Source organism: Lasioglossum baleicum, chromosome 19, assembly GCF_051020765.1.
Source record: "Lasioglossum baleicum chromosome 19, iyLasBale1, whole genome shotgun sequence".
NCBI lineage: Eukaryota > Metazoa > Arthropoda > Insecta > Hymenoptera > Halictidae > Lasioglossum > Lasioglossum baleicum.
In genome coordinates, this window is record NC_134947.1 from 2,078,103 (window position 1) to 2,090,673 (window position 12,571).

Below are 12,571 nucleotides of genomic sequence, written 5' to 3' on the forward strand. Positions count from 1 at the left end.
GGTTTGTATTTAAGAACCTGGGACCTACAAATGATGTCTGAAAATCACTTAATTGGGGATTACTCTGGAAGGTCTTCGGTTTAACGTTTTATTGCGGACAACGGTACATACATTGTCAGAGCCAGTGGAGGGTGGAGGCGCGGTGGGCTTTACCGGTTTTACGAAGCGACATTTTACCTTTTACTATTTATTACGTTATTGTTATTAGAGTTTACCCTTGCGAGTGTTAACTATTTCGATTTTTTCCATTTTGGCATTATTTCGGTTTCAATACAGCATACTGTCGAGCGGACAGTCGTTAAATTTCGGATGGTGGCCGTAGCAGGCAATATTAAGTTATTGTTATTAGACCTTACCCTAGGGAGTTTTAACTATTTCGGTTTTTTCCATTTTGGCATTATTTCGGTTTCAATACAGCATACTGTCGAGCGGACAGTCGTTGAATTTCGGATGGTAGCCGTAGCAGGCAATAAAATAACGAAGTGCTTCGGTCCTAACAAAGCATTCTGACAAGGGAACATTTTCAGTTGGTACAAGCCGATTTTGATGAAACTGATGTGAGATATAGTTCTTCGCTTTTTTCCGAACTCGTTTCCGAACTACAGGAGACTTCTGTAACCGGGTTAGGCGGGTTACTCGGGTTACAAAACCCGAACCAGGTACGGGTTCGGATTCGCATCCCTGCTCCTGAACCAAGTCATTCTCCAGGAATGCCTGGAGTTCGTCGGTTGTGGGGGGGGGGGGGGTTGTAGGGCTTCTTTGTACCGACTTTGCCAGGCAACTGTGCATTCATTTTTAAACTTTGTCGACTCTGAAATGCATGAACATTGAAAGAAAATATTAATATCATAAATCTGGAATCATATATCATAAATGGTAAGAAAAAAAATAGATGATTGTCGCAGACACTCCTCGTAGGCTGTGCGTGACACTGTAATGTAATTTTAATTTGATATCTATTGTCCATAATTATATTTTTATTTGTACAGGAAGGAAGGTAAGTGTATTTCATCTATCTTTTTAACTTACTTCTCATCAATGAATTTTTCAACTTCTCGTGATGAAAATAAGATATCGCCAATAGTTGAAAAAATTTAATTGTACTTACCTTGCTTCCTGTGTAAATGAAAATAATATATAATTGTGGACAATATATATAGATATCTAATTTCAGGGCCGGCGCGAGGCAGGTTCAGCGCGTTCGCCGGAACCCGGCCTCGTGTTTTGAAAGGCCCCGCGGACTACGGAAACTCGCATACAATCGCATAATCCACTAATCGATGACAACTTGCACCACACTGACATGAGTTCAAGATTTTCTCTCCCGTCTTTGTATTTATAGAACACGGGTGCAGAGGACATTAGGTGTTAAGGAATCCTAAGAATTGAAGAGTACGGTAAAATTTAGAGACTGATTTAAATATTTAATTACGGTATAAATATAATGAATTAAGATTTTACTTTAGAATACAGTGTTATTATTAATGTTATTTTGTATCATATTAGATTTCATAGCACGTTGTCTATCACTCGTGTAGTATTGCATACAGTCGGTCACGAAAATATTCGGACACCACTATAGTTTTGACTATTATAGTCCGTACTTCATAAATTTATGCAATAAGAACAAAAAGAGGTTTCACGTATGTTACTATGCAGTGTGTAGTTAACATAAACATAAGAGATATTTATTTACGATAAGCTATTACATAAATAATAAAAGAAAAATGGAAAGTACGCTCATTTTCATGTCACGAAAATATTCGGACACTATCAAAACTAAGTTTATAACACTATATATAAATCTTGTTTTTATAAATTAGTATTTTGTTGGATATCCCATATGTTTTATGACGTGCCGTAATCGCGTTGGCATATTACAAATTATTCTTTTTAAATAATCTTGCCCAACACGTAGCCATTCTTCTTGCAGACGTCTTTTTAGTTCGTCCTTTGTGTTTATGGGAGTTGTTCGAATTCGGCGATCTAATTCATCCCATAAATTTTCAATGGGATTCAAATCTGGCGATAGCGGTGGTGGCTGGAGAACATTCTTGCAAGTGTAGAATAAGAATTCTTGCACAATACGCGATTTGTGCTTTGGGTCGTTATCCTGATAAAATTTTATCCCACTTTGAAGTCCCATATTATCAGCACTTTTTTTTTAAATTGTTTTGCAAAATGTGCAGATACCTATTCTTATCGAGGATGTCGTCGATAAAAACCAATTCACCTACTCCATGGGCCGAAATACAGCCCCACACCATCACAGACCCACCACCGTGTTTCACAGTCGGCTGCAAATGTCTTGGATTTAATTCTTCTTTCGATTTCCGCCATACCCTAATTCTTCCATCGCTTCCATAAATATTAAATTTGGACTCGTCCGCGAAAATTACGTCTTCCCACCACTGACTTTCCTTTGAAATATAGTTTTCTGCAAAATTCAGTCTCTTCATCCTGTTTTTCGCGTTAATATACGGCTTTCTTCGAGCTATTCTTCCATTATAGCCCTCTGATCGTAACACTCTTCTTATGTTTTCCGGATGCACTGATATTCCACGATCATTATCTAATTCACAGTTGCTAACTTTGGAGCACTTATCCGAGGATCACATTTGATTCTCCTAATTATGGAGCGTTTATCACGAGTATTGAGGATCGGTTTGCGTCCGCTTTGAGGGATAGATTCAATTCTATCTTCATACTTGTAACGTCGCACAATATCCCATACTGTGCTCTTACTAATATTTAATAAATCTGCAATTTTGCGAATCGATTTCCCCTTTTCCCGATGAAAAATTACTAATTGTCGCATATCAAACGACGTGTTCTTACTTTTCCGACCCATTTTGCACAAATTTTGAGCAAGACTGACAAATATTCGATCTCTAACATACCCTGTACATGGTATGAATGATATGTTTACAAACATTGGTTCAGTCAGTTCCTGGAACCTGGAAACTTGAGAAGTACAGCAAGTGTCCGAATATTTTCGTGACATGAAAATGAGCGTACTTTCTATTTTTCTTTTATTATTTATGTAATAGCTTATCGTAAATAAATATCTCTTATGTTTATGTTAACTACACACTGCATAGTAACATACGTGAAACCTCTTTTTGTTTTTATTGCATAAATTTATGAAGTACGGACTATAATAGTCAAAACTATAGTGGTGTCCGAATATTTTCGTGACCGACTGTACATATACCTCTCTGCGCTTACAAACGTTTCTTTCGCGCAGTTTAAATTGGCCGCTTCACGAAATTTACAACAGAGATCGCTGGTGTCGCGTAAATATGCATGGAATTGTTATAGTAATATCAATATATAATATCAATGTTTTTTAAATATTGAAAGCATAAGAGTAGGAGAGGAGGAAATCTTAATAATTTTTGGATTATTCATTTATTTCATTTTTGATTACACACTAGGGTGGACCTTAGTTACTCTTGGTGAAAAAATTTTTTCGGAATTTTAATGGTGCGACCCCGTCAATTTGTGCCATTTAGTGAAAAAATAAACCCTGTAAAAAATCAACTCGATCGGGCAATGAGAAGACGTGCCACAACGACTTTGTTTATGTAAAAAAATTAAATTTCACTAAAAATAGGAAAAACAGTTTTTAGCACATTATTTCATTATTAGATGTCATTTTAGACCAATATCTTTAATTGTAATAAAAAAAGTTATTTATTAACAATTAAATTAATTTGTTTAAACGAAGATTGCAATATTTTTTTGCAATATATTTTGTTATTAATAAATACATACGTTTATAAATATTGGTGGTATTTATTATAAATGTTGACTTAATGTTTTTTTATCGACTGTAGGGTAACGCTGTTTATACTCTGATACAATTTGTAAAATGTCCTGTCTCTCGTTTTCATCTTTGGTAATACAATCGGAATACTCTTTCATTAATTTTACTGCTCGTTCAGCTACATCATTAACGATTTGTAAATTCCCTACAATTCTTGTCGCCGCTTTATAATTATTATCCGCTTCCCACAATGCTGGGTCCTTAGACATAAAATCTATATTTATATCAAATCTAGAAAAGAATTTCAATGTTTGTGTAGAAACAAAATTGTCCATAGTAATATCTATATATAGTTTAATATCTTTTCTAGGAATGACCAATTTTTTACAATTTTGTTCTTCTTCTTTGTTGAGTGCTTCAACCATCTTTTTTTTAATTTCTACAGAAATGTGTGGATCAAAAAATGACAATCCCACATTTTCTGGTGACAAGTACCATAAGTGATTGCTCAGTTTTTGCAACGTAGCATTACTTATGGTTTCGTCAATCTCTTTATATTTCCATAGATCACTTAATAGTTCTAAATCTAACCGGGGTGCTATCGCAGGTACAGTGGTACGTACCCAAGCGAGTATGTATATATTAATTAAAAAAATACAAATACTTTGTATCCATAACTTTTTCTCACTACTTAAATGAAATTCATTCCTAAAAATATAAATTTTTATGCAATATATAGCCTTAGCCATCCACCTCGCATGGTGGAATGCGCCAGGCATCCTAAATCTAACACCTTTAGGTGGAGTTCCGCCTAGAAAAATTATCATAAGTTCTATCAGTTCCTTGTAATCATCCCTCGGTTGAATTTGTTGCAAATTGTGTATTGCCGCTTCAATCTTTTTATCAATCTCTATTACATTTTGACGTACAAATTCATCTTCTACGCCGGGCTTAAAATTGTCTTTATTTATTGAACTCCAAGAATTTTTAAATTTCTTAAAAAGAGGAACATCTGGACCCGTCGACTTTTTCATTTTTGTATCAAATGCAGCACGTAAAATTAATTCATAAATATGGTGACGGCATGGCAAATACAATAATTCTTTTTCTAATTTTTGTTCCAATAGAACGCAGGCTCCTTGTATTCTGCCGGTGTTGGTTGCGGTCGTATCAAAACAAAGGGCTTCTACTTGCTGTGATAAATTCCATTCTTCTGTCTTAGAGAAGATTGCCGACGCTTGATTGGCCCCACTACCCGATGGTATAACTGGAATTCCCAATAATTTTTTAATTTCCCCGCAACTTATAACTATCGGTAATCGTTCTACATTTTTGTGGCTTATATCTGGTATAAGTGTAGCATCCCAATGAATAGTTATGCCCCTAAGATTAATTTGTCCGAACATTTCTTGCAACTGTGCTGCATGCTCAGACCGATAATTATGTCGATATCTTCGAATAGATGTTCTATTTATTATTAATTCATTTAGGTCATGACCTAAACATTCTGCTGTTGCCATAACAATTCGAATTGCATCACGGTCGCTTATTCTACACGAATCTAAAACAGCTACTAATTTTGGAGTAATAACCTTCTGCTTTCCTCGTCTTTTCTTGGGGTTACTCGGCCCAGGTATATTGTAGTCCTCTGCCTCGGTGTCATCACCGTCAGGTACCTGAGGCTCGTCCGAAAGAATTTCTATGGTTCTTGCTAACGGGACTTCTGTCTCTTCATCACTGGATGTGGACGTTGATTCTAATTGTACTGAATCTATAACGTAAAAATAAATTTGCTATAATTGGAAAATATAAATGTGAAAGCATTAGAAATAACTTCAAAACATTACCATTGATCGATGATTCCTGAGCCCGTTGCCACCGCATCTCTTGTTGTTCCTTCCGCTCTGCTTGTCTTTCTTCTTTCTCTACTAATTTACGATCAATAGATGCCATCGAACCGATTCGTCTCTTTTCCCTCTGCTGCAGGAGGAATATCTTATCTTCCTCTACAGAAATCATTTCTAAGGCATTCGCATGTGCGATATCGAATAAATCCTCTAATGAATCTATAAATTCTTGTTCTCGCTTTCTCTGTAGATCATTTTGGCGATTCGCGGTTTTATTAAGCGTTCGCCATTTGTTGTATAGTTTTTCCACTTTATTAATACTATCCGATGTTTTTTTTATTGGAATTCTCGCCTTTTCCCAGAAAATTTCTACTTCTTTCATCACTAAAGCCGCACTTTCACGTAGATTTAAGTTCACTTTTCGCATATTATAGAACAATACACGTAAAAGTTGTCCGTTGCTTGGTAATTTAGCCCCAACAATTTGTGACTCAAAGTGATTTAATAGGAATAACTGATCACTGCTCCTTGTTTCCATCTTACTCAACTCTCTGTAGTATTTTCAATGCGAGTGCTACGAAGATTCGGCCTAGACTGCAGTGAGAAGTGAGTTCTCTTGTCGATGGACGTACGAAATGAGTTTAGGTATAACCATAAAAGAGGGGAGGCTTCTAAAGGGCCTAACGGAAAGTTTCCGAGGGTCAGTGGAATAGGTAAAAGGTTCTCAGGTAGCTGCAACAAGCAAAACCTTGCTGACAGGTAACAGTGGTTTTCATTTCATATTGTAGTACTCTTGTACTCTTATACGCTAAAGGTTCAAACTTTCGAATAAATTATTCAAACTTATAAGTAAATATTGTTATTAAATAACCGAGAAATGATACTTTTGGTAAATAATAATAATTTTTTCAGCTGAAATGTTACAATAGAGTTATAGATAGAATTGGAGTAAAACTAGTGAAATTTCCAAACTTCAAGTCAATTGTGGCACCCTTTCCCTTTGTCCTATCGACTTCCGCTTTTGCAGAAATTATTTTATTATCAAATGGAACAAATCTAGAGGGTCGCACATAAAAATTTCGATGGTGGAAAATAAGGTCCACCCTATTACACACACACACACACACACACACACACACACACACACACACACACACACACACACACACACACACACACACACACGCACGCACGCACGCACGCACGCACGCACGCACGCACGCACGCACGCACGCACGCACGCACGCACGCACGCACGCACGCACGCACGCACGCACGCACGCACGCACGCACGCACGCACGCACGCACGCACGCACGCACGCACGCACGCACGCACGCACGCACGCACGCATGCACGCACGCACGCACGCACACACACACACACAATAAATAATGTTTTGATTCTCGAGTGTCATTGTTTTGATTTTGGTTTCATTTTCAAGATTCTTTTCTCTATCTTGTGCACTACAGCTCTCTGCTAACTATTCTCTATGAGGACGCTCAGGAACGTTGGTTCAACCTTGTGCTTCGATTGTCTCTTTCAGAATACTTCCTGCGTACATTCGCAAATTCAGCGTCAAATGTAAAATGTCACAATCCGTAGTATTTTCACAGTTTTTACATGAACAGCCGGAGCATTGATTTCCCGCCTTGAAGCATTCTAAAGTCTCTTTCAGAATCCTTCCAGCGTACATTCGCAAATTCAGCTTAAATGTAAACTCTCTTCGTACATCATCCAACCACACCAAAACGAGGAACTTTGAATGAGGCATTTGATCGAGAGTGCAATGAGCCAGCACCTACTATATCGCAGATAGACTACAGCGATTTACCTTGGTATTATAATGTTCTGCTCTGTGTCGTATCATTGTGGAGGAATACTACGATATAACTGAGAGTACTGAAGAGTACTCGATCCTTATCCTTATCCTTATCCTTACCTGCTCCGTAAGAAGGCTCTGTTACTACGTTTCAAATCGGTTCTTTTCTTTATCGTCTGCCCTACGGCTGTCTGCTTAATATTCTCTACTCTTCAACTTCCATTAGTCCAGTATTTCGTATCCCCAGGTGTGCCATGTCCTTTGTTTTCCGACGTACATCTTTGCAATGATTGAACGAACGGAACAACCATAATGTTGAACGCGTTATCTCTAATACGAGATCCGTGGAAAGTATTCTTTTGATTTTTGTTGAACTCATTATCTTCCAGTTTGGCAAAACATCGGCAATCAGAGTAGAAAAGTGTTTTGTTACATTGTACACAACTAATTCGCCGCCTGCCAAAATTGCATCGAAAGTATAATACTGTGATTACATGCTGATGAAACTGCCAAATCTTTGTCGGGACCTCTCGCGACCACGTCGGACACGAATTTAATTCTCTGTGTTTTGCTATGCAAATTATACTTGCGCCAAACTATGGTATCGCTAGTTACTACGAAAACTATGTTACCGAACGTTAGTATACTTGTCTATAATCGCTAACGTGAGTGGGTCTAATTTTCAGTTTTTGCCACAGATAATCCATGTAATCTGTCCTTATTACATGTACGCTCACGAATCATCGGTTCGAGGATCTTGTAACTAACGTTGTTTGTAAATGTTTCGCCATCCATGATATAAATTAGATGTGATTATCAACCTATTAACCTATAATACTGTGATCACATGCTGATGAAACTACCAAATCTTTGTCGGGACCTCTCGCGACCACGTCGGACACGAATTTAATTCTCTGTGTTTTGCTATGCAACTTGTACTTTTTTAATGTGAAAATGCGTTACGCATACCTGACACCCCGGGCGCTTGTGGTGGAGAGGGGGGGGGGTGGTTTACAATAAGATCTTTGTTATATTAATCTTGTTATATTAAAAATAATCATAATGAAGTGTTTGAACGTATTTTGAGTCAAGCATAGGACACGCAGAGTTGATTTTTACCTCAAATCACCTAATCCTACAAATAGATATTAATTTTGTCGGTAAAAAGGAAAACTGCTATACATATATTAGTACAACAGAAATTTACTTTAACAACATCTACCACATTAGTGCGACCTGTCCTCTACACCACAAGATACTATTAGCACCGACAGTATCTTGGCGGTGCTATCACATACTATACTAATAGTGCCAGCAGAATGCCATACATCTGCGTTAGAATAGGTATCGCTTTATACTGGCAGGGTGTGCTGTCCAAAATCGAGCAGATTCAGAGCCATAATGACATAATGACAGCATAATGCTCGCCATCTGCCGGCATTATACGATTCCAGTCTGTCACAGACTTGAGATCTGTAAGGCTGTGCCCGATATCTGCTCGATATCTTCATCCATCTCTTGCGTTCTCGCGAAGACCGTGCATTGTTATATGTACAAGTACTGATAATATAATTGCAACGCATACGTACATCGTTTGAATTAAGCGTTTCGAAGAATATGGTTAGCAATGTGTTGCAGTATATTTAATCGGTCAACATAGAACAAGCTTACATACCATTTTATCAGAATAGTTTAGATACACATACGTCTTTTTCTCCAATGATTACCAAGCTGTTTCTCTACTTTTGTCTTTCTCTAAATTGTCGATGCATTCTGGGAATATGATGTTGCAGTAAATTATGTCTGACCTGATACTGTTCACAAATCCAATCTCCAGATTCCTATACCTTGGACTTGTACCTATAACTCTCTAATCAAATCTCGTGTCTACTCAAATGGAACATCTGTAAAATACAATTGGCTGCCCTCGTTACCAGAAAAACAACACAGGCCATGAAATCAATTCAGACGAAATCAACGAGGTAATAAGTGAACTGGAAACAATCGTGGATGTTGCAGCAGAAAATGCCGAAATCTTCCGAACCAACCAGTGCCAATGAAATCGGGAGACTACGCGGTGGAACTGCAAAAAAGGGAGTTTGCCATTGTGGACGCAACGCAGTCAAAAAGAATCCGACTATCGAAACCATGGTGGGATCCGAAAAATTACGAGCCAAATTCCAAAGAAGCCCTCAAGGAGAATTTATCGTGCAGTGATCGTAACAATCTTGCCAATCAAATTACCTAGTCCGTCTCGAGTCACGTGTGTTGTCGCTATTCGCGGTAACGATCACACCCGCAAGTCCACCGTGCGTGAGAGATCTTCAAGGAAAACCACATGGACCTGTAGAGTGCGACGAATGTACTGGCAGTAACGTAGTTACGAATCAGAATATTATAACTACATCGTTCAGTGCCAACTTCGACTTACACTACCGACAGGCGATTATGGAAGACCTCGATGTGTCGAGCACGAATGCGAAACTGGTTTCTCTCCATCATACAAAGTTTTTCGGAAATTTCAATCGCATTGCGATTTTATTCATCCGTTGAGGAAACGTTCTTCGTTTGCAATGAAGTCTTTTTGTACGCAACGACACCATCTGGCGGTGAACAATCGATTAGGAGAAGCAAACAGCTTGCTCCACTTATGTCCGCAACAAACTCGATGCAGACGACATAGCAACTGATCTATTATTTTGAAGAACGACCAAAACTGTTGTCCATCCTTTGTTTTCCAATAAAACATTACGTATCCGAAATGAAAACGATATTCATAGAAGAAATCGGAGGTACATTCTAAACAATCAGCGATTCCGCCCCATGGCGAGACAACATATTCAAACGTCTTGACCAGCAATTGGAGGAGTTCGGTTGTTGCAATGATATCCCAGCTCAGTATCTATCATCGGAATCGACAAATCTAAAGTATCCAGTCGAAGCATACCCTCTTAGCTTTAGACTCGACACATTCACGCAACGGAATTCGACATCGTTGTAAGTTGCTCGATGGTTGGTAGGTGGATTTTAATGAAACAACGTAATATGGTTAACTGAAATTTATTTTGTCCGTCAGTGACGAGCGCTGGTTCAAGTCTGACTCCCGAAGACCTCCTCCAAGGTCCTGTCCCTTCTCGGGTTTTGTTTTGTTTTTCAATCGCTGTATGTACCAACTCTCTCGATTTTGCCGGCAGCCCGTCGGCTCTGGAAGACCTTATGTCTTCTTGTGCATGTTCCCACCATCGTTATCTCAGGTACCTAGCCCTGCGTGGTTTTGCGGCCGCGGCCTAGGAAAGACCCTGTGTCTTCCCTTCCACTTTATGACCCTCATAAATTCAGGTACCTGGCCCTGCTTGGTCTAGCGGCCACGGCCTAAGGATGACCTTGTGTCTTCCCCCGCACATTGGGCTACACCGATTAAGAGTTGGTGCTCATTATTATTTCAATAGCTCAAAAACCTTCTTCTTCCACCTCGAACCAGCCTTCGTCGCTCTTCTTACACACATATCTCTCACATAAATTTACTTTTACGGAGAATTACAACAATTTTACAACATACGGTACCTCGCCCCAATAATCTCGCATACATCCTTTTTATCGCCGCTACAAACAGTAATACGCTAATAATCCTATCCGCAACATCCTCCCCCTCAAATTAAACAATCGCAATTATTTAATTTACCTTAAACTAAACGGATAGGATTTGATTTCACCTCTGTCTTTTGAACATTGGATTTTTAATACTAATTCAAGTTACAAGAATGATAATGCATTTTTTTTATGGTTATCTTCGGTCGTCGTTAACAGACACTAATTAGTAGATTGCGAATTTTACATATATTTTTGACAAATAATTGTCAAAACGATTTAAAGTAACATAGTATTATAACATAGTATATTTTTGCTCGCTAAAGTTTTATTCAATGTAACGCTTAACCTAATGACCCTTTTCTGCATTGTGGGTCCCCTAATCTCGATTGTTGCTTCACGAATCGAGTGTCTCTTCACCGCCCGTCACTTTGATCAATTTCCGTGTCGGCCTCACAAATTCACCTTGCACTGTGCGCACTTTGGCTATTCTAACCACTCCATCCGACCCAGGATACACTTCCACGATCTCCCCTATTTTCCATAAATTCCGGGGCGCTTGCTGCTCTGCGATGAGTACAACGTCTCCATTTTTTAACGACTTCTCTGTGTTGCACCATTTCGAGCGCGGAATCAGGCCGGGTAAATACTCTTTCAGCCAACGTCGCCAGAACGCATCGGCGAAACATTGAGCAATCTTCCATTGCTTCCTGGGACTTACGGCTTCTGCATCGTATTTCCCCATTCTGATTTCCCCCGAAGACGTTCCCATTAGAAAGTGATTTGGAGTTAATGCCTCGTTGTCTTGAGGGTCCAGGGATACGTGAGTCAACGGCCGAGAATTTATAGAATGTTCGATTTCAACCATTAAGGTTTTAAGGACTTCCTCGCTGGGCGCTTGGTCGCGCAAAATCGCGTTAAGAGCTATTTTAACGGACTTGATGAGCCTTTCCCACGCTCCGCCCATATGAGGTGCATTTGGCGGATTGAAAATCCATTTTATTTTCCTTTGTAACGCGTGATTCTCCAGCTTGTCGGTTTCCATTGCGGCAATCGCGTCGCGAAGTTCTTTATTTGCACCTTTAAAATTGGTGCCGTTGTCACTATAAATGGTTAACTTTTGGGTTGCAAGCGCGGGACGTAGCCGGCTCCTCTGTTTCAAAAATACTTGTCGCGGCGGCTAACTCGGCCTCCTTGTACACGAAATCCGCAAGTTTTTCTAGCATGGTTTTTCCTGTGTCAGCTTCCGTGGCGTGTCTGTTGAACGCGTATTTCAACGCAGACGGCAACTTATTTGCAACACTTTTTATCAAGTCCGGACTATGCAAGTACCCAACGAGATCGAGGGCCTTCAACGCAGTGACACAATTGCGCAATTTAGCCGCAAATTTACCCACGTTTCCCCTTCCGAACTCTAAATGGGGCAAGTCGTTAATATCCCTCGCGATCTTTCCCGCTATCGTGTGTTTGTTTCCGAACTGCAATTCCAGCGTCTGCATAATCATATCCGCATCGCTAGCCGTCGCCAATAATGCACCGACGCTCG

At 39.2% G+C, this 12,571-nt stretch overlaps 2 protein-coding genes across 3 annotated transcripts; both read right to left on the reverse strand.

Moving 5' to 3' along the window:
- Positions 1-3,715: 3,715 nt before the first annotated feature.
- On the reverse strand, positions 3,716-6,199 carry LOC143218318 (uncharacterized). 2 transcript variants are annotated; one of them, XM_076443448.1, is made up of 3 exons: positions 5,617-6,196; positions 5,362-5,540; positions 4,902-5,036 (listed from the first exon to the last, which is right to left on the reverse strand). In XM_076443448.1, the coding sequence occupies exons 1-3, from the start codon at positions 6,152-6,154 to the stop codon at positions 4,956-4,958; spliced, it is 798 nt and encodes a 265-aa protein (XP_076299563.1). In that variant the 5' UTR covers positions 6,155-6,196; the 3' UTR covers positions 4,902-4,955. The 2 variants fall into 2 exon arrangements, with proteins under 2 accessions (XP_076299562.1, XP_076299563.1); XM_076443447.1 differs by having other exon boundaries at positions 3,716-5,540; positions 5,617-6,199.
- Positions 6,200-11,422: 5,223 nt separating this feature from the next.
- LOC143218324 (uncharacterized) lies at positions 11,423-12,070 on the reverse strand. The gene has a single exon (XM_076443457.1). The coding sequence runs from the start codon at positions 12,068-12,070 to the stop codon at positions 11,423-11,425; it is 648 nt and encodes a 215-aa protein (XP_076299572.1).
- Between the last annotated feature and the right edge of the window lie 501 nt (positions 12,071-12,571).